Raw genomic sequence first — 27,733 nt, forward strand, 5'->3', positions numbered from 1 at the left:
TTAGAGAGATAAAGAAAAAATGGAAGCAAATTAGAGAGAGTGAGAGCAAAGTTATGCAGACCTGAGCAATGAAATGAAAACATTGTGGATTGAAGACTTTACAAAGAGGAGCAAGTTGTTGAAAGATACATGCAGCATGGTGAAATATCTCTCTAGTGGTAATGTGCAGGGTAGCATGGAAAAAAACTTTAACAAAGTGAAAACTGGCATATCCATTTTTTTCAGTTTTTGTAAAATAAATAATCACAATAATTGTACTTTGATTTTTTTTTTTTTCAATGATTTGATATGACTTTTTGAGTTCTCTCTACTTCTACCTATCACTGTGCTATTTCCTGTTATAATATACTTATATTTGCACTGGAAAATGAGCCCACAGTGAATAAAAAGGTGACAGGAGCCCAAAATACCCAGAATTGGCTTCAGGCTCAGAGGGTAAAAAGAAGATAGTAGCTATAGTACCTAAATGTCACAACATGTCAGCTTTGGTAAAATGTTGTTGAGAATTCCAGTGTCTTTCATCATAATTGATCCTTGGAGGGTGTTGTATCTGCATTACTTATTTCTCTGAACTCTATCTGACTCATCGTGGTTCGACCTGACCTTTTCCTCACTGTTGTTAACTGCAGAGGAACTGACATAATTGTGAGGTATTTTGAGAGTATTTTTCTCTGTTCATTAGCAGTCAGGGCTGTTTGCTACTGCAGTGTGACTGAAAGGCTATTACCAGTCTTGTCATCGTGAGACTAATTTGACCCCTTCAGTTTGACCCACTATAGTCATGACTAACTGCAGATGGTATCCATACAAATTAGCTGCTGTCATCTCAGAACGCTGCTGTGCTCAGATCTTTTGCATGTCTGCTTCAACTCAGTAGCAAGAAATAAACTGCTTTTGAAGTTTTAGTTGGTTAATCTATCTTAATGCGTTGGGGGAAAGTCTTTGTTAAATTAAAATCCCCCCCTTTGCTCCAGATGTCTTCAATAATCCAAATAAATGCAGTTTAACTGAACCTAAAACAGAGGATTACCATGAATTTCAGGCTGGTTGCTGGTCAGAGAATGCTGCAAAGAAAGAAAAATAGTTGAATTCACTTTAGAACAGCTGTCCTGCTGCATAAAAGTCTTATTGTCATCTAATTTCTATCCACAGGTGGCAGAGACAGACGTGGAGGTCCTGTTCTCACCTTTCCAGCTCGGAGCAACCATGACAGAATACGACCCGAAGACCTGCGCAGGCTAATAGCGTACCTGGCTACTATTCCCAGGTAGGGAGTGAACCCACGAACACACACACACACACACACACACACACACACACACACACACACACACACACACACACACACACACACACACACACACACACACACACACACAGAGTATAGACATCCCAGCAAACTTTGAAGATGCATCAACAGTCGTGCACATGAGCTGATTTTCCGTTGTTATTCTTAACCTGGGTTAATTTGAAACAGACTCCTCCACTAGATTTCTATACAGACGCTCTGCACACATCTCATCTCTTGATTTGTGTCAAACTTTCTCACCTTGCTGGGATGTTAAAAAAAAAATTTAAAAAGCACTGAAACAAAACCTCAGGCTAATGAACTGGGGTGGTTTTATTTTGGATTCTCTTTGGAGATTCAACCCCACCCTCACACCCCTTCATCTTTTTTCTCCTTCTCATTTCCTCTTTGCTTTCTATAAAAAGCCACAGCTCCTTTAGGTAACCGCTCACACTCTTTAGCAACTCGCAGTCTGGTATTGATAATGTCTGTTGCTAATTCAACAAAGTGTCACGTACACTGTCATTTCTTTTTTTCTCTCACTCTTTTAAAATCTGTCAGCTTGTCGCTCCTGCTTTGCTGGGTTGTACTGTGTTGCACCGTGTCGCTCTGTGCAGGCTGAGCTTCAAATCTAAAAGCACCTTTAATACACAGCTGCAGGGTGTTCTGTTTGGAGTCGGTTGTGATTAGCTTAGAGGGAAGCTTGCACTCCTCTGTTCTGCTGCTTCTCATCTCCCCTGTGCTGTACTTTCTTGTCCTTCGCAGGTCTAGTGCTTTAAAGTCTTTTTCACAGCAGAGGTTGGAGATTTGTCTTGAGGCCAGAGGTGGCTCAGATCAGTTACTGCAAAGAATTGGGTCCAGATTTGCTGCTCTTTTAGGTGATTCTGGGATGTCAGAGGCAAAATCAGCAACGCTCACTTTCTGTAGCTATGGTCGGGAATGACTGTTGGATTCACAAATTTTCTCATATAATGTTGGTAGTTTTCAGTCATCTATTAACCGAAAAGAGCCAATTATGAAGTTTGATCTTTCATACCTTTTCAGAGGCGCACAAAAACTCAAAAAGGACCCAGATTAAGTCTGAAATATGTACTTGAAAAGGTTGCTATAATGTTCATTCTTACATGTCATATTTATGCTACAGTTTATGTTATCCTATTGCTTGGTTTTAAGTTTGGTGTAGAGCTGCACAATATTGGAAAAAAAATGCAATATGATATTTATATTTTCTCTAATACATATTACTATGAAAAAAAAATACATTTTCCACAGATGGCTTGAATAATTCTATTTGGAAAGAATTGCTCATTCAAGAGGGAATGGTGTGATGTTATGCATCTGCATAGAAAACAAAAAGATTTTTCAAATAAAAGCCATTTGGAACTGCTCTCCTACACTATATCACTTCCAGCGGCACCCGAAATAATGTTTAATAATGGAATTCATATCTAATTTGAACTCATCATGCAGAGCTTTGTGATGATGATGTAAATGGTCAAACTAATGGATTTTTCATGGTGTGGTTGCAACAACTGCAAGACACTGCCGACAGAATACCTGTTTTTTGTCACCCTTTCTGTAGCTCTAAAATTTCCATGCAACTGACAGATCTTCAATTTTATTGTTTCTCTCCTGTCCTTTGCGCGTTTTGCTGTTCACATGCAAAGTCTGCATGTCAACAAAATCTGTCTTAAACCCTTAAATCAGAGTAAATTATGTTATATGACGCAGACTTAACTTGTGGATTAGTCATGAAAAATAAGAACTGTGCAAGTTTTTCTTTTTATCAAGCAGAAATAAAATGATATAGCGTGATGTGTTTGAGTTGATTCACTTTACTTTACATCTCACTTTGTGCAGTGGGACTATTGTGCCTGTCACGATTTAGTTGTTTTTTTTCTCTGCAGACATGAGTAGCTAGCTCTGAATCAGAACATAGAAGTTGATGCAGTGAGTGTACAAAGACATCCAGGCTTCCTAAAGGCGCAGCTCTTTTGGAAGAGGTAAAACTAGAGAGGATGAAAGATTCGTCAGAGGTGACCAGTCATCCAGTTTGACACCGGAAAGTGTCATAGCTCAGAGGGAGGCCAGTTTCTTCTCCACATCTTTTCCTTCTGTCTAAATATTTCTGCTGTCCTATGTCTTTTCTACCCCCTTTTTTTCTTTCTCTCTCTGCCTCCCTCTCTTCTGCTCACTTGCTCTCCTCTCTCTCTCTCTACTCGCTCTGTTTCCACCCATTTGGCTGCCGGTCTGTTTTCAGAGTGAGGTCAGAGTGAGATAGAGCAGGAGGGCCTGCGTCTGTTTCTGTGTCCTGAGCTAGACACGTTCAGATTAAAGACTTTAATACTGAGAAACAACCTTTTATGGACTTGTACAGCAGCAGGACTCCTGGTAAGTAGCAGTGGAAATGTCAGCAGTTGAATGTTTTAACTGCTTTTTCCTCTCTAGATGCTATGGAGCACAGGATCTTTTGATTTAAATCTTTTTTTCTTCTTTAAAATGTTGGCATATTTACAGTTCTAACACAGCCTTTAGAAAACGGCTTTTTCTGCAGCTTTGTGGTGTCTCTGTTTCTGTTATGAGGGCAGTGAGAGTCTCAAAATAACCACATCTGATTGATTTTGTCCTTCTGTTGTCATGCGTCGCTTTAAGCTGGCCCTAATGCTTTCATGTTAGCATTGTAAAATCATTTAAAAGCAACATGCTTTTTCCTGTGTTAATTCGCTCTTTTTCCTGGGATCTGACCTCTTTATTTATGTGTTCTGCAGCGAGGAGGTGGCCAGACATGGCTTCACAGTCATCGTGGACATGCGCGGTTCAAAGTGGGACAGCATTAAACCTCTCCTGAAGATCCTTCAGGAATCTTTCCCTTCTTGCATCCACGTTGCGCTCATCATCAAGCCAGACAACTTCTGGCAGAAGCAGAGGACCAACTTCGGCAGCTCCAAGTTTGAATTTGAGGTGAGTAAAGCTCTGTATGATTTTGTAGGCTGAGTTTTGTTGTTATTGTTGTGATGTTGCACAATGAGCTATTATTATAATATAATTATAATCTATTTTGAGCTTTGTGATGACTGTATTTTGTTGTTTTACACAACAAACGGAGGTACTTGTACTGCTTATTACATCTGTGTACTATATTTTCAGATAAATTATCTGTTTGCTGTTCGATTTGTGGTTGGTTTAGCATCGCCACTGGCCTCACATTATCAGCTCTAATTGGACTGCTGCTCTGTGACAGTGGCACTATTCTGTCCCGTGTGGGCAAGTGGAGCCGGTATATTTAGTTCTGACCCAGTTACTATGGAAACAGGATATATAGGACATGGCAAAGATTTTCTTCCTAATTGAATTGAGTTGAGTTTTGGACAAGACACCTGTTGTGTTTTTACAGTGTTGAACATGTACTTTCTATGAGTAGCACACAGTGATAATCAGAATATCACTTGCTGCAAAGTTCTAGATAGAAGGAGGTGATCGAGATGTTTTGTCTTCTTCTGTTGAGTTTTCACAACTGCTAATGATTATCCACAAGTAAAAGATAATGTTTACACTGCGCAGGTCCCTGCTGATAATGCAAATCTTCACAGCTTCACCAGTTTACTCAGCATTAATAAGAAGCTTAAGCAAACTCTGTTTTTTTGCCACAATCAGTGGGATTATTCATATTTTACATAATGTTATTTCCATTTTTAAAGAAATTTTCATCTATATTTACCTCCACTCTTAAAATGTCCATTTATATTGTGTTTCTACTGCGTTCTCTTCCCTCTGGCGACCCTAAGCCCTTTCTGTTTTTACTCCCTAAGAGTTTATATTCCTGTATTTCCATCTTATTAATGATAACATGAATCCTGTTGGGTTTTTCATTCACCACACCTATATAAACAGCAGACATGCAGAGCTGCTGACTGGCCACATCCTTTTAATAATCTAGACTTAGTGATGGGAAATATTTTGAAAAATTCTTTATGATTAGGTTGGAACATGATGATGATAATGGCTGTGTGAATTCTGGTGTTATTTTCTTCCTTTCCTTTCTTTCCCTCTTAACCTGCTTTTGTTTATTCTCAACCTTTCTTTTCTCTGCTCATGTCTCTTTCACTCTTTCTGTCTCTCTCTTGTCTCCTCCTATTTCGGGTGTCCCACATTCACCTCCTGGCACCAGACGGTAATGGTCTCCTTAGAGGGTTTAACCAAGATTGTGGACCCGTCCCAGCTGACAGCTGACTTCGAGGGCAGCTTAGAGTACAACCATGATGACTGGATTGAGGTTGGGATGCGTTCTTTTTTTTCCCCTTTTTATTTCCGTCTGGTTTTTAGAAGTCACGCAGAAGGTCTTTGGCTTTAGGCTTTTGTGTGTTTACATAAGAAAACAGACTTCATGAACAGCTCTAATGTGTTAATAGTGCTTAATTTAATTCAATAGAATTCCTACTTTTGAAAATTCATGTCACTTTTAACTGTCCCTACAGGTGCGGCTCTCATTTGAGACCTTCGCCAGCGACGCTGCGCGATCTCTGGCACGCCTCGAGGAACTCCAGGAGACCTTGTCCCAGCGTGATCTTCCACGAGACCTGGAGGGGGCTCGCCGGTTAATGGAAGAACATGCTGCACTAAAGAAAAGAGCCACCAAGGCGTCGGTGGAGGAGCTGGACACGCAGGGACGAAGGCTCCTCCAAAGGCTACAGTCACAGACTGCAGGGGGTGGGAGCAGCGGTGAGGGCGGGTATGGAAACCGTGGAGCTAGTGGAGATTCCAACGACCATCATCACGGGTTCCATGCACATGCAGACGCACACAACCTCGTGGCTAAAGTGACAGGTTTGTTGGATAAGCTGCACGGGACGCGCCAGAATCTGCAGCAGCTGTGGCACATGAGGAAGCTGAAGCTGGACCAGTGTTTCCAGCTGCGGCTGTTTGAACAGGATGCTGAGAAGGTCAGAGTGCTTTTCTGTTCTATTCTGTTTCAACATGATTCATGTCTGCTTTACATCACGTGTTACTGGATCCTGACAGTCTCTTCCTCTGTTTTCCACTTGGCACCTCTATGTTAATATGTTTTGATGCTTTTGCTTAGCTCGAGATACATGAAGTTATTTCAGGTTGCACATGAGTTAATCTGGTGCATTTATGCTAATTTTAGCCCACTTCATGAAAAGATTACAATAATCCAGACATGCAAGTCTTCTGATCAACTTTTAACCCCGGATCAGCAAGGCTGTGTGAATATGTTGTGGTAAAAGCTTAACAAACAAGAACTCCTCACCAAGGCATTAGTCTGCTTTTGGATGATTTGTGATTTTCCAACACAAACCAGGTCTGCACTAAACCTTAACAGGTTCTTGTTGTGAACATGCTCCCCCTCCTTACCAAGTATTATGAAAATCAGCTCAGTAGTTTTTGCATGATCCTGCTGGCAAACTAACCAACAAACAAATGTAGATGAAAATAATCTTCTTGATGAAAGTAATGAGGTGCATTAGTTGCCAGTGTTGACAGAGTGTTGGGTCCAGTAGCCTCTGTCTGTGTGTTCATGTGTGCTCAAACCTTTTATTTTTTTTAATCTTTGTCAATTTTTATTTGAGTTCCTGGAAACAAAGGAAATTTATGTGTGTATACAAATGGAAAATGTAGCTGTATGGACTGTTTAGAGCTACTGACGTATACAGAAGTGTGTTCATTGTCATTGTTATAACCTAATACACCTTTTGCATACACCAAGCAAATAGAGCACACATGGACACATAAAAAAGGGTTACAATGTACATGATACACACACACACACACACACACACTTACAGAACTTGTCCTTTTGTTTGTTCTCATAACAAAGTGGGCTTGAAGACGTCTTGCCTCCAGCAATCAGCACAGTGATGAGTGATGAAAGGTTTTGGTTAATTACAAACACAGAGCAGCAGGCCCTCTTATTGTCACTGCTGTTGCAATGAGTAAACACAAGATGGAGAGGCTTTTCATTTGAAGAGCATTCTATATGACTAACCATATTTTCTCCTCCCCTTTCACTGTGTAGATGTTCGACTGGATCATGCACAACAAGGGGCTTTTCCTGACCAGTTACACAGAGATTGGAGGGAACCACCAGCATGCCGTGGAGCTGCAGACGCAGCACAACCACTTTGCCATGAACTGCATGGTAAGACGGCGTCTTTGTCTCAGTCGTGCACAGAAACACGCACAGAGGCGAAGCAGTCTCTCACTATCATCATTACTGTCACTCACAGTAACAGGCTCAGCCCTCCCATCCCTTTAACACCACACTAGCTTGTACCTTTTCTTTTTTTTTTAGCCTTTTTCACTTGTTCTTTGTTGGACAGTAGACTGATATTTTCTGTCCTGCTTCTGCTTTCTAATATTATTCAGTTGTTTTTCTCCTCTGCCCCGCTCTGTCACATCTTGTCACGGTGCTGAGCCCATAATTGACCCATATTGCCTTTGTGCCCTCTGCTGCTCTGCTCCACACCACTCCCTGCCCTCTTCTACCTTCCTGTGGTCTGCAGAGCTCAGCTGCTGACTAATGTATGTTGCTGAGGACGTTATATTGTATTGACTGTATTGACTGTGCAGCCTTACTGTGTTCTTCTCTGCCAGTTCCTATCAAAACCCTTCATGATGTTAGTTATTTCAAACACAGTACATCTGCCTCCGATCCTTTTCTTCATCTTCGTTGTCAATCTTCCACAAACTTTCTTATGTTGTCACAGCTTTGTTGCATAGATGCTGCAAGGCCTTTATATCATCTAATGTTCAGTGTCTTTACTTTTCACCTCCTCCTAACATGTAACGGTATATTAACCCTGTCTGGCATTTACTGTATAATTAAGCCGTTAAGCCAAGCTTGAACGAGGCTGTACATAATGGATTTGTGTCAGCAGATTTGTTTTGAAATCTAAACTGGGAAAATAAACAACCCGTTACCTCTGAATTGAGCAAAAGCAGTCCAACCATAACAGGCAAAGGTGTTGAACCATTGAATCATTGTCACTGCCTAACAGTAACTATTGTTAGTGTGGGGAAACTGTAGCCAAGGGAGAGCAGGGCCTGTGGCCTAAATTCCCTCAAAGTATCAGTGGTGTTATAAGCTATTTGCAGCAAGCAGTGTCACTGTTAGCGCCCAGAGGCAGCCTCAGTGACGACCCACAGCCGGTTGTATCAAAAGCACCAGTGGAGAAGAACCAATAACACCTGAGACATCAGCAGTAGAACTGACAGATGGAACTGAACCATTCTCACTTGTATATTCACACACAGATTCGTGTCAACTCTGACTGACCACCGCCCCCTCCACCCATTCTTCCACAGGAAGCTGCGTTTCCCCTTCCTGTTTGAATGGAAATACACGGTGTGATCGTTTGTTCATGTAGAGTCACTGACTGTGTGCTCTTATTTCTGTGCCTGTTCCCAAACATTTTAATGAGACTGAAAACAAGGTGAAACAACACAATTACATATTTACCAGTTTCCACTGACTAAATATTGGCACCACAGATATAAAACAAAAGCGTATCAGCATTGCCCTTCCAGTATTAAATCAGCATCGTTGATAGACATTGAAATACATACATCATCTGTTAGTGAAGGTTTAGACCAAATGCTAATGGTGGCTGTGTGTTGTTATGTAAGAGATAATGTGTAATTAGTTGTGTATGTTGCTGTTATGCCCTCTATGGGAGGAACTTGATGATCAGCAGTTTAATTATACACAATTTATTTTAACCAACTTTAAAAACTAATCAGTTATAGAGTACTTTTCTTAGCCTTTATTATTACTTTTTCCTCTGGTATTCTTTTGCTTACTTTTTGCACTTTTGCACTACATTTCCAGCTGTTAGCACAAATCATATTTTCATGGACTATGTACCTAATTTGTCCATTAGGTTTTGCTCTCCTCATGTAGTTTTATTTTTTTCAGCCACTTCATATAAATCCCAGCTAATCTGCCATCCTTTATAAAGGAAATGGTAAATAAATGTTCCTCAGTTTCTAACGGAGGTCAAGATTTTATTGTCACATACACAAGACATTCCTGACATAAATTGTTTAACAGTTTACCAAACAATCACTCAGTAGAACCATCACAGACTGATTGTACTTGGAAACGTCACAGGAATATGATCATTTGACCACATGACCTTTATATTTTGGATATATATGCAAATGCATGCACATTAATTGAGACAGAGCCCAATTTGTATATTCAGATATTAAGATTTCTTAAAACATGTCATACAAAAAATGATTTTAATGTAATAAATCAACTGACGAAGTTCCTTGGTGTTATCTATTAGTTGTCTATTGGCCATTTTAACCATTAATAGCAGTTTTTTAAAAAAAATAGTAATAATAATATTTTACAATAATAAATTTCATCACCCCACTTTCTTTGTGTGGAATAAAAATGAAAAACACTGGGACATTCCTGAAGACATGGAGATTATTTGGCTTTAATTTGTAAACAAGGATATGTTTTATAGAGATTAGGAATTGTTCCACTGAAAATGAAGAACTGTGAGTTGTGAAATTGATATGTGAGATGGAGGTCTACTGTGACAAATATTCAGAGCTGCAGTTTTCATTGTTTGTCTGACTTCTCCTTGCTAAGGACAAAAATGGAAGAAAATATCTTCAACAAAAGACTGAGCTGGAAAAAAAACATGTTGAAAACTTAAACATTAATTAGTTCAGTGCTGTTTCGTTAATGTCAGAGCACATGGTAAGTTAGGCTCGTGTTTTGTTGTTTTTTTGGGGGGGTTCGCTTTTTAATGTTGTGTCTCTGCATTTTGCAGTTTATTCAAAAGTATGTGCAGTTAAGCGCACTCTGTTCATCAGACGTTTTTGTGGGAAAATCCAGCTTGTGTCTCAGCAACAGCATGTTTTCTCAGTAGTCAAATCTCTGAGTTCAGTTTAGTTTAATCTGTGCACTGAAATACCTTTTGCTGCTCCAAAGAACTCTAGAAACTGCTTGTTTTAATGGTGTTGAAAAAATCTGACCATTTTTGGAAAATAAGTCTGAATAAGTTCATATCAAAACACAGAAGTGAGCAAAGGAAACTCCCTGTTATGGCATGTTATTTAGCTATTCATTCATATACTGCATGCACTCTTTAAGCAGTACTCTTCTAACTGGCTTGTTCATTCATTCATAAGTGGAACACTACACAGAGTTAGTTAACACAGAGCAGTAAATTCTAAATTCAGAAATCACCAACATGTTGGCCCCCTGCTTATGTGTGCAGCACAGTAGGTAAAAATGGACAAAAACTGTGAGAAGAGTGATTCTGAAGCCCGGTGTACGCACTTGGTAGTGACCAGCTCCTCCTAATTTCCAGCCAATGCAAAAATGTGCAGGAGTAGAACTGAGGCATGTCATGACCCTTATTTATGCACAACTGAACCAAAACTTTTTTTTTTTTTTTAAACTATGCTGTAAACGTGTTTTGTCCTGCTGTAAAGTTGCCCATTATAACATGGGGGTCTGTGGGAATTTTCAACTTTTGGAGCTTGCCTCAAGTGGCCATTCAATGAGCTCCATGTTATTGGATCTTACATGATGACTTCACTTTTCAGTCTCTGCTTGATGCACTGTCACATTACATTAATGTGGACATCTTGCAAAGATAGTCTGTTGAAGAATTTATTTAGCCAAAAGCACTGTTCACTTTATGTACATTTTCATTCATTGCCGGAATTTTTTTGAAGAGCCCTATATGATGCCTGAATTTCACACTTACAATTAGGTAAACATTGTGCAAAAGGTATAAATAGGTAGATTTTAATCTCTGAGGTTGAGGGCTGTTTTTACTCTTGTTCGGTACTTCATTCACAACTACTACTGTATCCTTACTTGTTATACTGCCTGTATTTCTATGTTTTGTCCCTCTCGTTATAGTCTTTCCTCATGCCAGCATCAGGTTTAAATTAGGACTACCATTTCCCTATATTTGTCCAGCTCATCTTCCCTCCCCCTTCCATCCATCAGTTTTGGATTAAGTCTTTCCCGCCCAGTGTGTTCAGCCCCTCCTCCCCTGTATGTGAGCAGCAGTGTGTGTCTGGGACGTCGATTTTCTTTCTTTTCACTATGGCCATAGTTTTCTGTAGTATAATATCACAGCAAAGCTATGGTAGCTTAGACACTGTTCATCCGGTGATATTTCATATGTGCCTTTAGATTGTCACAGGATTATAGTAGTTCTGCTGCCCGCTGCTGTGCTTTTGTGTATGACAACTTAGACAACTTTAAACAAATCACTAATCCAGCATCCGCAGCTTTCATGAAAACTCCTAATTTATGTTTCAAGAATCAGTTTTCGATACTATGTCTCTTTTTGAGGACCGTAGCTGATGTTTGGTTCATCTTTCCTTCCCATTGTGATTGAAACAAGCAAACTAAAAGCCATAATAGGCTCCAGGAGCAGTAATTGAATAGAATAATAACAGGCTGTTAACACACTTGTTAATTAGCATTTGCTGATCCGTGCCTATCTACACAAAACAGCTTGGAGCCCATATATTAAAAAAAGACTGAAAGATTAGCAGGCAAATGGGCTTTTTTTTTATTATTCACAAGGGGGTAAGTCTCCCAAGTGAATGGCCCACAACGTGTGCGTGTGTGTTTAGGTAACTTATGGCAAAAGTACATGCATTTACTTGTATTCTCTTTAACCTTAGTTTCTGTCTACTTAAATGCGATTGTGGCAGCTATATTTCACAAACACTTTAATTACTTTACAGAAACGCAGCCAATTTAAAGACATTGTTGTAGTTTCATGCATCATTATGCATAAACGCTTTGCCCTGCAGCCTGTTCATTTACCTAGCTAGGACGTCCAAACATCCACATCGAATGGAAAAACACCATTTATATGAGTCTTTTTTAAAAGTAGAATTAAAACTGTTTATTTTTGGTATGATTTTTAAATCTGTGCTTTTGCTTTTCTGTCTCTCTAACGACACAGAACGTGTATGTGAACATCAATCGCATCATGTCAGTGGGAAACCGACTCCTGGAATCCGGCCACTACGCCTCCCAGCAGATCCAGCAGATCTCAGGCCAGCTGGAGCAAGAGTGGAAGGCCTTTGCTGCAGCACTGGACGAACGCAGCACCCTGCTGGAGATGTCTGCCAGCTTCCATCAGAAAGCAGATCAGGTATTGACACACAATGCTGCACGAACACACAAAAACAAGTCCAGTTTTGATGGGGTTGAGACGGTACCTACATACACACGCGTGCGTAATAAATGCATATTCATTGTTTGATTATATGAGCAAAAACACGACAGCATATCCACAAATAAACAGTCATCCTGCACACATGCAAACATTTTTGACTGAACTAAACATGCTGTTGGCAGCTCCACTGGAACATGAAGTATCTGCGTGTATTTATGAACTTCTTACTTGCATACAGTGCATATTGTTTAAACAATAAGAGGAATGGAGCACGTAAGATGTATTACTGAATGTTAGGCGCTGACAAGTTTCTCTCTCGTTTCTGCTCGTTTGAATAATTTAGTATCCACACTGTAATAACATTTTATGTAATTTTAAAGACACGCATATTTAAAGAGAGACAAAAGGAAAAAAAATAGCACTGCTTTAGTAGACCTGAAAGACCATTTAAATGATCAATACTGTTTCCCTTGTTTTGCTTACGGCTGCAGTATCAGTGCATTAGTTAGTTGTTGACATGTATTGTTTGCTGAGTGGCTCCTTTTCTGTGCCTCCTTTCATGTTCAAGACTTCCTTGTAAGATGATATTCTTTTGTTTTCAGTATACCTGGACAGATGAGAGTTACAGAAATGATGTATGTTCATGGCAAAATAGTTGCAATTCTTGGTTCACAGGGCTCCAGAAATAGAGATTTACCTTTGCCCTTTCTATGTACAGAATAATTACTTGTAACAATCATTAGTTGCTGTAATTTATCAGAGTTTTCTACGTAAATCTCTGAATTCCTGTGTCTATTCTCTCTTTAAGAATCTTGCTTGAATCTGTCCATAAGCGTTATCTTTTCCAACCATAACAATGCAGATGCCAAACTTTTGTGTAGATCTCGTTTCGCTGACAGACTCTTGTTCAGAGTCATTGTTTTCCTTTGTTTTCATTGGCTTATGGTTTTAAAAGGGGATTAAAACTATGTGTAAACTGTGCATGCATAACATGGATTGTGCTAGTGTCAGTATGCAAGTTGCGTGTGGAAAAATACAAGCATATTGCTAAATCGCAGTCAGTTGTTTCTACACAGTCCAAGCTTTGCCATGATTATTGTCATTATCTTGATTTCATAGAACCAAACTGATCCCTTGAGACTTTTAGGATTATAAGATTGCTTTAAGCTATACAGTTCACACCACTGTGGAAGAAAAACACAGGCTTGATAAGAAATGCTGCTTTTTTTGTTTGAGTTTTTTTTTATTCTATACAAGTCCCATTATAGTTACACACGGCTAGTAGTATGCTGCAAATCACTTGTACTTTACAATACAATAAAATAAAAGTTTGAATAAAGACAGCCCAGGTTTCGCAGTAAACAACTGAAGAGTTGGATCGGGTAAATCAAACACTTGGATAAGGCATTAAAATCATTGTAAACTTGTATGGTTTCAGTGCTTGCTGACATTTCACTTTATTGTGTGCACCACATCGTTGATATATATGATACAGTGTTTGAGTCTTCATATTAGTGCTAATGCAATGTGTGTGTTGTGTATTTTCTCCCCAGTACATGAGCAAAGTGGAGCCATGGTGTAAAGCTTGTGGAGAAGGAGAGCTGCCCTCTGAACTCCAGGATCTGGAAGATACAATCCACCATCACCAGGGACTGTATGAGCACATCACCACGGCTTACTCTGAGGTCAGTGTACAAAGTCACACAAATGCACTCGCACACATACATGGATGCTGTAACAAGTGAGCATAAAAAATATAGAGCTGCATATATGAATACTGAGGCCAACAACAGTAGGACTGATAGTTATCTAAATCCTGTAATCAAAATATGCACACATCCCTTCAATAGCAATGTAATATTCCCCCACTGATTATACATTTGTATTTTGGTTTTTAATTGGTTATACACTTTAAGATCAAACAAACAACAGTTATGGGCGTTGATGTATGTGGAAAAGCTCAAAATCACCATATTCGCCGCCTCCCAAAAAATGTATCTAAATCAATGTTCATGCTGTCAAATGTATGTGACATGAAAAAAATGAAAACTATATATTGACCTTTACAGGTGAGCCAGGATGGCAAGTCTCTGTTGGACAAACTGCAGCGACCTTTGACCCCAGGCAGCGCTGATTCACTGATGGCGTCAGCGAACTACTCCAAGGCTGTGCACCACGTCCTGGACATCATCCACGAGGTGCTGCATCACCAGAGACAGCTGGAAAACATCTGGCAGCATCGCAAAGTGCGCCTGCACCAGCGTCTGCAGCTGTGCGTCTTTCAGCAGGATGTGCAGCAGGTGAAGATGCATGCATACAAACACAGTAAAGAAAAAACTCTGCTTTGGTGAGAGCTGCACCTTCAAGTTGCACACATGTGCAATTACACATATACCTACAGGAGAATACAGTGGCGAGTCGAGCAAGTACTGCCCCACCTTGGCCTTACATCTCATTTAGCTGCCCCCTCAGACCCAACCTTCAAACATGTGGGAGTTTTACGAATCTAATTTTGATGCTACAGAATCTTTAAATGATAATTTCATACAGGAGTAAGGCTGGTCTTGCTATTAAAAAAGAAAGAAAAAATATTACTACAGCACGAATGCATACTGTATCCATGGTTAAAACATTAAAAATAGAAAAATCTTCTGTTATACAAACAGCAAGTTGCTGTCGTACTATATTTTAATGTGTATAAAGATCCAAGAACTCTTTGTTGTTTTGCAGAAGGAAGAATTTATTGCTAGGTACCAGAGGATGTGATATTAAGGATATACGATAACCATCTCCAGCTTTTTCAAAGCCTTTTTTCCACTTCCTCCTGGGTTTTTCCTGTGAGAGTCTCCCTCTCGGTCCCGATGGCAGAACGTTTGCATCAAAACTACTGAGTTGATGTATAGTGTCGTCTCTGCATTTCTACCCTTTGGGTATAAACTCCCCTCTCCCCTCTCCCTACTCTCCCTACTCTCTGTCTTGCTGTATGTCTGTGCTTCTGTCTTTCCTCACTTCCATTCGCTCTTTCATCACCCTTTTCTCTTGGTAGTGGTTTCCATGGTGATGCAATTTACTGTCACACAAAGTGTCAAGGGCATTGTGCATGTGTTCATATGTGTTTGTCCCATCAAAATATCCTCTCAGAGACCTTGAAAATCTCTTTCATTACCCCACATAGAAACAGATGGAGAACGGCCATCTGTTTAATAGATAATAAGGCAATTAAGTACAAAGATTTATAGCTAATCACACCCACAGTGGAAATGTTGACATTTTGCACTGCTTTTAGTTTTCCTTTCAAGTGAAACCCAATTGTCCATGCTTGTGTAGTTTAAACATGACAAACTGCAGATAGAGGAATAGAGTAAAGAAGAAGGGGGTGGGGTTGGGGTGAGAGTTGGAAAGACAGAGAAGAGGAAGAGAGAGATGACATCTACAGACTGCTGTAGCTAATGGGATGTGAATACTGTTGCCCCCCCTACTGCTTGAAAACACGTACTGCATTCTCAACTTCTTGTTACCTGTGTGCAAATACTAGGAGCTTCAGTAAATGCAACTAGACTTCCCTTTGACATTCTTGTAGAACATGAGGACTTCCAGGGGTACTTTGTAAATCTGGAACTCCCCATCAGTCAGTTAGAACTGAAGAAGCCCCTTGGATGAGAAGTGATGCAGCTTCGAGAACCTAAAAGAGAATTCTAGTTTCTTTTTACTGAAGCTCCTACAATTACCATGAACTGCATGACTAAGAATCTACACAGGCATAGTAGCTGTGTGCGTTTTTGAAAATACGTAATGTACTAAACATAACTGTGTGTGTTTCAAGGTCTTGGACTGGATAGAAAACCACGGGGAGGCGTTCCTCAGTAAACACACTGGTGTTGGAAAGTCTTTGCACAGAGCCAGAGCTCTACAAAAGAGACACGAGGACTTTGAAGAAGTTGCACAGGTTAGATTTTATAGTAATGCAGTTGAAAAGTACCAAAGTAAAGCCACAAATCTCTGTTGTTTTTTTTTTTCCCTCTGAGGCATCAAGCCCACATTTTTTTGCAAAAGCATACAAGTCTAAAAGTTGCATTTCTTTGTGCATCAAATAAAATGTCAACTAAGTCATTCCAGTGCACATTTGTTCAATGGAATATGTAGATTTGACGCTGCTGGGTTGCCCTAAAGCAGTCAAAAAGCCACAAGGTTTCAGTACAGCTCTCTGAGACTAAAGCTCAGTGCAGGAGATGCTGTACTCCCATCGTAAATGTGCTTAATGTTCATGTTTCAGAACACCTACACCAATGCTGACAAGTTGCTCGAGGCAGCAGAGCAGCTGGCCCAGACCGGAGAGTGTGACCCAGAGGAAATTTACCAGGCTGCCCACCAGCTAGAAGATCGCATCCAGGACTTTGTGCGACGTGTCGAGCAGCGTAAAGTCCTGCTGGACATGTCTGTCGCCTTCCACACGCATGTCAAAGAGGTGAGCTTTCTCTGTCCTCTCGCTCGAACTCCAATTAGCCCTGACTGCCACACTGATTGCACTGTTTTACCTAATGCTGAAATCTGAAACAACTAAGTATGAAAACAGAATGAAAAAGGTAGAGAGTTATCAATTGATTAAACACGTTCCAGCTTAATATCTTTATGGTGATTAAAAAATTCAGAGACCGTGCCTCTCAAATGAATAAACTGTACCTGATTTAAATTTTGCCACCATCTATGTGGGAGAAGTCTCCTTGTGCAATATCACACCCCCTCATGTGTTTGTTTTAACTCCACTGTAATAAACATATCACCAGCACCATCTGAATCCTCTGAATTTCCTTAACTGTTTTAAAGTGATGAACTTTCAACCACAGTTCAGGTCATTTGCGTTGAAAGTTCTCCCTCAGACACCTCAGGATGTTGCAGTAGATGTCTGCCTTGAGGAACATGCCCATGATGCATATACTGTGGCTTCTTCCGGTGTGAAAAATATCGTTTCTTCTCTCAGTGGTAGCTGCAGGCCCATTTTTTTCACCAGTGACAATCCTCGACTTGAAGGTTGATGTGAAAACAGAATGTGATGTTTTTTTTCCATTGAGCTCCATGGAGAAATCACAAATATGCATCTACCGGCAGTGGTCACAATAACGTGTAACTCAGGTCCTGCTGTTGATAACAGGGTGTCACACAGCGTCCTGACTCATTATAGTTTCTGCTTGTAGGTGTTGCATGCATGTGACCATAACACACTCTGAACTTTCTGATCACCCCTCGTATTTAGGAAATCAAAAACTGGAAAGTAAAAACTTGTGCCATGTCTTTCTCCACCACTGACAATGGGATTATTATTTATTTTTGCTGTTGTCTGTCATACCATACCCCAGCAGCAAGATGAAAAGACAGGAAATTCCTCTCTTGTGACTGCCTTTAGATTATGTTTGCTTTGTAAATCTGTAGACGAGCGCAGCTACATTTTCACACAGCTGCTGTATCACTGTGAACTAACAATATATTTAACTTGGAATGAGAGATCACTTACCTCCACCAGTTCTGTGTGATCCTTTATTTAGAAATGCTTAACCTGCTCTCTGTCAATGCAGCAATATTCAGTTAACAGCTACAGACAATTTCAACTGAGTTGCTGTCATGTCCACATTATTTATTATATATCACTCATACCATTCATTAAAATGTAACATGAAATTAAACATCTGCTGCAAAAATTATCAAGAGTTTAACTACTAAGTGATTGCTTTCAGGGTTCAAGAGACATCCGTGTGTGTAAATGTGCATCATTCCTCAAAATTCTCCTAAATATGTTCCTGCCAAAGCCATTACATTCCCTCTATGCAACCTTCAGAGCTTTCCTTAGCCTCTGTAGGGCACTAATGTTTACATAAACTGAAGGCAGTCTGACTTCACCTGCCCTCTCTTTGACTTTGATAATGACAAGCATAGCTTTTATTTTTCCTTATTATACTTTACCTTATTCCTCTGGGGGGAAGCTTTCTGTGTTGTGAGGATGCTGTGTTAATCACTGCTCCACTCCTTGAATTCATTTCAAGGTGTTATGTTATTATGAAAGTCATGCATTGCACATCTTCGGCTGTCAAACTTAACCTCTCCAGGCAGACAAACCGCTGTGCTCTGCACGTGTTAACACTACATCCTGTTTACATCGACTCACAGAGGCAGTCAGAGTCACAGTGTTATTAATGAAGCCAGTCTTTAATGTCCATATGGACTAATCTCCTTCATCCCATCTGTCAGCTCACAGCGGCTGCAGCTCACCATGTGTGTTCATGCATGTGTGTGTGTGTGTGTGTGTGAACCTTCATGTGTGCCACTTTGTATGTTTTCTTCTGTGTATGTATGTTTGTACAAGGGAAGGTTTCCAGCTCTCCTGCCCATCATTTCTTCTAATTTAGCAGAAGCCTTTGGATGCAGTCCAGCATGTTAAAAGGGAACCATTTACTGTGTAAACGGAACATGAACTACATTGTACGAGAAAGGATTCATCTGCACAGATTTTCACGGAGCTGGACGATTAAAGCCAGTCTAAGAAGAATTCCTCGTCTCGCATAATCTGAAATTTCCTCCCAGAAACCTCAAGGAAAAGCATTTGTGTTGTGAAAAACAAGTCACAGAGTTGATTTCACTTAAATATTTTCTCGTTTCAGTGTCTATACAGATTCCTGGTGATATGTACCACACCCTATGTCACAAAGTAAATGATGTCCACCAAAAGTAGATCTCCTTTGTGTCGGCAGTGTGGGTGTTAGACGAACAATGGGTGCCAGGGCCTCTCTCCTGCAGCCTGGACCGTGTGCCAGGGCCTCGGTACGCCGAGCCAATTCACCCAGATGGCTAATCTGTTACAAAGATGACCATTCACAAAACACCAGCTTTGAGCGGAACTGGTTGGAGTCAATTTCTGTCTCCTGTCTTGGGTCTATCCGTTTGGCAGCTTGTCTATTGACTCTTACATCTGTATTTAGCTCACAGCGTTTTATGAATCCACCCCACCCGCTTCCAACATGTGTCTGCTGATTACCAACACAATGGTTTAGTGGCTGCTTTCTTTTTTGTCTTCTCTTTCACACTTCAACTGGCTTACTTTCTCACCCTTACACCTTTAGCTGTGGACGTGGTTGGAGGAGCTTCAGAAGGAGCTGTTGGATGATGTTTACGCCGAGTCGGTGGAAGCCGTGCAGGACCTCATCAAGCGATTCGGCCAGCAGCAGCAAACCACCCTGCAGGCAACTGTCAATGTTATCAAGGAGGGAGAGGATCTCATTCAGCAGCTCAGGTGACCATTAATATTACATGCTTTTCCATACGGTAATATTTATTATTCACTAGGGCAGCTACATGCATGTACATCCTTGAATATGTGATTATAGAGGGAACAATAATGAATTCCTGTATCACAGAACATAACAACATACCATAATTAAGGAATGGAAAGCCCAAGAGCATGGTGATTTGACCTTTTCACTGTAATTATTGGATAATCATGTGATAGTGAGGTGAAAGATAAAGATATAATCCATCTAAGGAGAAGTATAAAAGGGATTTTTAGATATACTAAGTAAAGTGAGCAAATAACAGAAGCAGAATTTGTCAGAGATTCTCTAAAAGCACTGTGGATGTCACCTCTGTTCACAGAGACTCAGCCATCTCGAGCAACAAGACTCCCCACAACAGCTCCATGGCCCACATCGAGAGCGTGCTGCAGCAGCTGGACGAGGCCCAGGGCCAGATGGAGGAGCTGTTCCAGGAGAGGAAGATCAAGCTGGAGCTCTTCCTCCAGCTCCGGATCTTTGAGAGAGACGCAATTGATGTGAGTAGGCGACAAATGGAGGCTCGTTGTGTGATGACTTCTCTTTGCTTTAGAGAAAGACAGAGATAGAAGAGGGAAATGAGACAAGAATATATGATATCTGATGGGAAAATCAACGGGACCAATGAGCACTAAAAATCAGAAGTGGCCAGAATCTTTAAAACTTCCAGACAGGAGGAAGTTGTTGGATGAAAGGGAGAAAATGAAATGACAGAATATATCATACTAACCAATTTTAGCTTTGTTTTCTCTTATTGACAGCTCTTTAAATATAAAAAGATCAATTACATGTGGTAGGGGGCTTGCTGGTATAAGCTTAAATGACTGTGACTCTGAGCTGATGGACCGTGACACTGTAAAAGGGAGATTCGGCACTGCAGCAAGGATTCCAACTGGTTTAAAGCTCAGCTGAATTCACAACGATACTCTTGCATGTGCAACATTAAAAAAGTATTTAGTTCCACTTGATGCATCTCGTTCCAGTTTTGTTTCCACGTCCCTTACCAGCGGTTTGCTCTATTCTATCTGCTAATTCCTCAGGATCCAGCTGTGACACTGAATGCTTTTTCTCGGCTGGAGCTCAGATATGATGACTGCTTTATTCATATATTTTTTTTTCATGTTTCTTCGGAAGTTTATCATGGCCATCATATCGGATTTGTTGAGCCATACCATGTTGACGGTTGAATTATATGCAGAGATGCAGGGCTTACATGAATGTAGTGTAAGTAAAAAGAAGGATTGCGGACAGTTACAGTGGCAGACATGATGCATGAAGATGTCTGTGGATAATCCCATCACTAGAGTGGCTCTATGGATAGCAGGAGGGTTTGTCGCTTAGTTGGGTTGCTCCTTTTGTCCAAACTGAAATATCTCAGCAGCTATTAGATGGAATGCAGTGAAGTTCACATTATTAATTTCTGGCGACAAATCAAGGCCTTTGGTGGATCATTTGCAAATAGAGGTCAACTGATTATCAACCTGCCCAATTAGCAAATCTGATATTCACCTTTTTTATTTTGAAAGCTGATTCCCAATAACATAAATTAATTTAAAAATGCGTTCCTTTAGCTCTGTTGCAGCCACCTCCCTCTGTCTGGAGTTAAGAATCTTCTTGAGCAATGTCCTACTTATCATGGAGTAGGATAAATGCTGAAAAGCTTACTTTTGATTAAATTCATATAAAACATAAATTGACAAAAGAATTTGACTAAAGTTTTGTGATGGATTTTGGGTTATTCTCAATTTTGACACCATGATTTTTCATTTCCCCTCAAATATAGGCCATATTGTTTTCAAATATTAGTCTGCCTGATTATTAATAATCCATGACTGTTAAAGCCCAGAGGATGACTCATAATAACTCTGTTGATCTCTTGACTTTTCTTGTCTGTGTAATTATCAGCCAACTTCCATTGATTAAATAGTTATTACTGTGTTTCTAAGAAAACCCAGAACATTGGCGTTACATTTTTTGTCATGTCAGCTGGACACAAATATAGTTGGGAAGCAACTAAATTCTTTAAAGTTCTTGCACATGCTGTGGAAGTATATATTGCTTTACTCCACACCTATGAATGAATTAATCCCCACTATGTGCTAATAGAAGCTCTGTGGGTGGCTTCATGCTGTTGTGTCTGTATTGTTGAGTTCAGAGCAGCAGATAAATCTCACATCAGCTCTGCGTGTCGGGTCAGGGAATGGTGGTGAATCTGCTAATTACCCCTGTCAAACACCGAAGTACACCCACACCTACACACACATAGACGTAGGATTAATATGACACAATGCTTGAGTATGAAGATGGGCGGAGGAGGCATTTTTTCCCTCCACTCCCTGAGCCCCCCCACTATGACACTCCTTCCTGGCTTTGCTGAGTGTGAGGTGAGGGCAGGGGTGAGGTGAGACTCATCTCAGTGTTTTCTTCTCTGACGATCAGCTCTGCATCACTGCACACCAACAGGAAAAAAAATCCTGCAAAGGGGAGCTTCATGTCCTCCATTAGTTGATTTTTAGTCCTGGTTGATGAAGGAAATGGTCTTTTTGCACACAGAAGGCATTTTACTCAACTGTAAGAGGAGAGGAGAGCAGAGTGCAAATGAGTGTTTGGTAAGTTTGTTTAAGCTTGTAACAAGATTTGTAAAATGCTTATGTTGGTTAGAAGGGAGTATTGTATATTTTTCTGCTGTGAAATGGTTTGGTAAGATTACTTTGTGAGCCATCCAGGCGATTTTACAGCAGGGGAATTTCTGTAAATCCGAATTCCTGCAGCACAGTGTCATAACGCATGTTCATGTTGCGATGTGGGGATAGAATTAAGTTCTTTGTTTCTAAAGAGGTTTATCTTATTTTCTTTAAGATCGTATCCAGTGGCAAAGTATGTGAGGACTTTCATGTATTGTGTCATCTGTTTGGTTTTGAGTATCAGGTTTAACAACTTCAACAGATTTTTAATACTAGTTGCTTTCTCTGTGGTGCAGATCTGGTGCCATCATTCAGAAGGTGAAAGAGGATCTGAATACTGGCATAAACTTACTGAAATATTTTGCAGTTAATATGCGATCTCCATTTTACTGGTTTGTGTGTTTTGGGAAAGCATTTTCACCATTTCAACATTAGTTACCAGCAGTTAAGTTTTTATCAAATTACATCATGAAACCACATCAACCGATACAGTACATCGCTTGACAAAAGACATGTTGAGTTATTGAAATACCCAGAAGACAAATAATCTCTTGTTCCTGGAGTTTTTCCTTTCATAGCTTCATTCCTGTATCTTTGAGGAAAGTCTGAGGTCCACCGTTGTCACTCAAGCCTTGTTTGTGCTCTTTATAGTGAAACTTACTGAAGCTCAGTGATTTCTGGTTTCTTGACAAGATGTTTCCTGGTAGAGCTGCAACTAGAGGCTATTTTCAGCATTGATACTTCTGCTGTTTATTTTCTTACTTAGTGTGTTGGATGTTTGGTCTATAAAATAACAGAAAATAGTAAAAACAATGTTGATCAGTGCTTCCCTAAAGCTATTCAGTTTAATCCTATGCAGGAGTAAAGACACCAAAAACATAGTCAATATTAAGCAGCTGGAATCAGAAAATTTGATTTTTTTTTTCTTTTTTTGTTGAAAAAATGACTCAAACCAATTAATCAGTTATCAAACTAGCCTGCAATTATATTTAATAGCTGAAAACTAGTCATTTAATTGCTGCACCTCTATTCCTGATGGTCCCTTAATGTTGCATATCAAAAAATAATGCCATTGTACACTATTATATGCTGAGGCTGCAATAAATTGTTATTGCTAATGTTTGATAACTTTTGAAAATTTTATGACTACACAGTGTAGGTGTTTTATGAATGAAATATTTGTCTCTTGCCCTCTTGTTTTATAGCATAGCTGGACGGGATCAGCTGTAGCCAGTGGCAGTACATGAGAGATAGAGCAATTAAACATGGCATCGGCTGACAAAATCACATTCTTGATATTTAGTTTCTCTTTAGGAATCCTTGTACTTACATTGTTTTTCTGTTCTAGTGCAGTTACATATGATTGCACTAATGCAACCACAGATGTTCCTGTCTTCCATTCGATGTCTTTTTGACATTGTGCATCGCAGTTTCTGTCTCACACTGAATCTCTCTGGACTGTTTGGTCTCTCGGCTTCATTTTCCTCGTTGTTGGAGATCTTGTGAGACACAGGAGAGCGGTTTATGAAGTGAAGAGGACAGCTGGCAGAGCATCTCATTTTCATTTTCATTTATGCTCAGATTGAATTTTACCGCTGTAAGGAGCTACTGCATGACATATTTTTACAACTTGCATCGACGTCGGTTTGTCACTGGATGGTAACTCTAGTAACTAATTGACGCATTCTTTAGATGCGTTTGTAAGGATACGAACAGCTGAACCAGAGTCAAACCTTTGGAGAGGCTTCAATCCTGTCACTGAAGTCACCGAGAGTTGAAATGTGATCATTCTGTCTTCATGGATCATGTTATGGCTACAGTACTGTAAATGTCACTCTGAAAGTTATAAATATGAGGGGTCTGAGGTTGTAATTTCACACCATAACTGGTCCCAAATATTAAGTTCAGGATGATTTAATCAAAATATACTTACACAAAATGGGGAAATTGTCCTTACAAATCTGTGTCTAATAACAGGCTGCCTAAGGGCATTCTTCTCTCCTCAGTTACGATAAATAAAGGCCACTTTTTGACATTTCAGCTCCTCCATATATCCCAGAGCAAGAGGTGGATATGTTCTGAAACAAAGTGTAGACGAGACCTCATTGTAAAAAACAAATAAACGAAGAGCTGACAGACAGAGCTGAATGGTGCCAGGATCAAGGTGCCCCTGGTATCATGATTCAGTCTGTGTGGGCTGCAAGAGACAAGTGCTGACATCTCAGTACATCTGCTCTGCCAGCCATGCATTACCACTGTAATATGTTCCGTTATTGTACCGGTCGGTAAGGTGTTGGGTTGCAGCCGTTAAACTGTCTGAGCTGAGAGTATTCAAAAATGCTCTTAATCACAGTATTATATGGACAATGAAACCGCTGTGCTTTGAGTGTTTATGCTGGTAAAAGTATTCTTTGTCAGGCATCATCCTTTGTCTTGATGTCCTGGGTTAAAAATTCAGTCAGAGACTGTCCTTCCCTTTTACTGTCAAATGAACTAAAATATTCATGCAGAGTAATTTCAAACAGCAGCTGTGGCTCAGGAGCAAATTGCTCCCGATGGTCAACCCGGCACATTGAACAGTAGCTCAGTGCAATCGGTGTGACTGTGTGAAAATGGATGAATTAGAGGCTAATTGTACTTTTATCTGAGGTGCAAAAGAAATGCAGCCATTTATATTCACAGTTATTTCAATTTGTTTCTGTAATTATGTTCATGGTAATTTGTTCTCCCTTTTCACATATGACTTGAAACCTTTTCCCGGCTCATCTTCTCTCTGCCTCGACCTCTTTCCCCCTCTCAGATCATCTCAGACCTGGAGTCATGGAACGAGGAACTGTCCCAGCAGATGAGTGACTTTGATACCGAGGATCTAACGCTGGCTGAGCAGAGGCTCCAGCATCATGCAGACAAAGCGCTCACTATGAACAACCTCACCTTCGACGTCATCCATCAGGGACAAGAGCTGCTGCAGTATGTCACAGAGGTCCAGGCATCCGGTGAGTGAGAGATAAGAAATTCAGTTAGAAGTATTTACTAAAGGGGGGGCGACCCGGGGCCCGAGAGGTTAGGATTCCTACCATATGAGCTAAAATGTTTTGACCTCTGGCCAGCTGAACCTTCCTGTTCTATCAACACTGCAATAAAGGCAAAAATCCCCCCTCATAAAGTAATCTTAAAAAAATCTATGTCTGTTCAGGCGCAGACTAATTAATGGGAAACTGTTTCCATTTGTAAAAATCACACATTAAGTTTTAAAGCTACATTCATTTTAACTTCATTATCAGAGGCCTGTGTGCTGATTGGATTAAATGCGTGAGAAAGAAATTGTGGGTAAAGTCTGAGAATAAAGGAACTCAAGTGTAGTTAAAATAAGAAATGCAGAGGAACAAGATTGCTGGCCAGATGTGAGAAGATCAACGGTAACCTTAATAATATCATGTGTGCCAGAACTAACTCTGCCTCGGGACAATAATTATGTAACAGGGCCGGCTATGCAACTAGCATCTCAACTGGCAAACAGAGCTGCTGTGGACTAAATATGAGTCAAGGTTATGATTAAAGTTCATTGCAGAAATTGTGCAAATATAGTCAGCTTTTGCAAGATCAGTTGGCTTTAACAAAAATCAAACCTGGTCATGACACACATGAATCATTTTTACAATATAGAATCTGTAGCTGTGGTTGCTGCTTTTCTGCAGGTAAATCTAACAAAAGGTGCATCCATGATTTTATACCTGTGTGAGGGTGTGGATTTAGGAGGAGACTAAGCCAGAGGATTTATCAGAGGTGATGTTTGTTTATCAAAGGAATATTTTTGGAAGAAGAAAGCAAAACCCAACAAATACTGGACTTTTGCGGCCCAATGCCAACACCGATGTTTAGAGTGTGAAAAATTCTGAAACTGATTTTTCAGCCAAAGACACTGCATGACTCCAAACCACCATCTGCTTAGCTGTGATACGTACTCTGCTACATGTGCTGCAGACAGTGCTGTGACTATTGCAGAGTCAAAGTACAGTCTGCTGGACAAACTGTGTAGTGACACATAAATTACCCCAAGCATCTTTTTCTGCATTACGTTGACGTCGGCACATGTCCAACATATATGCTGACACCGACTTATCTGCCATCGATATCAATAAGCTGATATATCAGTCAGACTTTCAATAAAAGAACATAAACAGATATAATAATACGACGATTGTTAATGGTAACATGCTGAAACATCTTAATGTTTCGCTGTTTTTCTGCAGGTGTGGAGCTGTTGTGCGACAGAGATGTGGACATGGCCACACGGGTTCAGGACCTGCTGGAGTTTCTCCACGAGAAGCAGCAGGAGCTGGATCTGGCAGCAGAGCAGCACCGGAGACACTTGGAGCAATGCGTCCAGTTAAGGCATCTACAGGCTGAAGTCAAACAGGTACGTACCTGAGAAAGGAAAAGACACAAAAGAATGAAACAAAAAGACAATGATACAGCATTGAAGCAGTGATTGGAAGGTGTGGGTGGGATTTTGAAAGCACTTTTAAAACATGGTACAAAGGAAAAGAAAGAGAAATACCTGCATTATACTCACAAAATCTAAGCACGACTGCTGACATTCAGAGACTTGTCTCAGAAGTATGAGTTTTTTTGTGGTGTTAAGTGAAAATAGACCTCATACATTTCAGAACTAAACACATCTAGTGCTACCTGCAATGTTTTCCCCCAAGATGGAGGTGAGATTGATGAGTCAAAAAAGCCATTCTGGAAATTTGTTGCTGCAGCATACCGTGATGTTATAGCAGAATGGGTTCATGTGTGCAAAAGGCTGCAGTATGTTCTGTCTGTACATGACCATGGCTGGATGACTCATCCTGTGTCAACAATCTCTCCCTCCTTTTCCTTTATTTCTCTGTAGTCGTCTTACTGTATTCTCTCAAATGTTCAGCCAAATTATGAAGAGAGACATACAGTCCAGACCATAAGTATTAAGTATAAGTACTGTTATGTTTGTTTTTTTTTCCTTCAGGCTCCATGCATAAGAACATTTGGTTTAAAATAAGATGATTGGTACTGCATTAAAATGGAGTTTTATCACTACTGAAAGAACTGTGTGGGAGATCTAGACCTTTTGGACTTTGGAGGAGTTGTCCATCATTATTAGGGGTAAAGAGGTGATCATGCAAGTGCACAAGATAATAATTCGACTCTGAAAAACAAAAAGGATAAAGTTGGTTTCCCAAATTCAGCACTTGGGTATATTCTTAAAGGAAC

General features: G+C 40.2%; 1 protein-coding gene across 9 annotated transcripts in view; it reads left to right on the plus strand.

The window, feature by feature from the left end:
* Positions 1-27,733, plus strand: part of triob (trio Rho guanine nucleotide exchange factor b) — a 106,149-nt gene that overhangs the window by 37,956 nt on the left and 40,460 nt on the right. For 8 of the 9 annotated variants that reach the window (XR_008602729.1, XM_035951549.2, XM_055013550.1 and 5 more), the window contains 14 exons: positions 1,153-1,267; positions 4,057-4,249; positions 5,457-5,561; positions 5,764-6,228; positions 7,323-7,445; positions 12,265-12,456; positions 14,034-14,165; positions 14,550-14,780; positions 16,304-16,426; positions 16,754-16,945; positions 19,590-19,759; positions 20,119-20,293; positions 25,278-25,473; positions 26,731-26,897. Coding sequence is in view for 8 of the 9 variants with exons in the window: in XM_035951549.2 (XP_035807442.2) it covers positions 1,153-1,267; positions 4,057-4,249; positions 5,457-5,561; positions 5,764-6,228; positions 7,323-7,445; positions 12,265-12,456; positions 14,034-14,165; positions 14,550-14,780; positions 16,304-16,426; positions 16,754-16,945; positions 19,590-19,759; positions 20,119-20,293; positions 25,278-25,473; positions 26,731-26,897 (2,579 nt within the window). In the remaining variant the exon portion in view is untranslated. Of the gene's footprint in view, positions 1-1,152; positions 1,268-3,559; positions 3,680-4,056; positions 4,250-5,456; positions 5,562-5,763; positions 6,229-7,322; positions 7,446-12,264; positions 12,457-14,033; positions 14,166-14,549; positions 14,781-16,303; positions 16,427-16,753; positions 16,946-19,589; positions 19,760-20,118; positions 20,294-25,277; positions 25,474-26,730; positions 26,898-27,733 lie in introns of those variants that run through there. The other variant, XM_023277588.3, reaches the window with a different exon arrangement.

This window comes from Amphiprion ocellaris, chromosome 9 (genome assembly GCF_022539595.1).
Source record: "Amphiprion ocellaris isolate individual 3 ecotype Okinawa chromosome 9, ASM2253959v1, whole genome shotgun sequence".
NCBI classification, from domain to species: Eukaryota; Metazoa; Chordata; class Actinopteri; family Pomacentridae; genus Amphiprion; species Amphiprion ocellaris.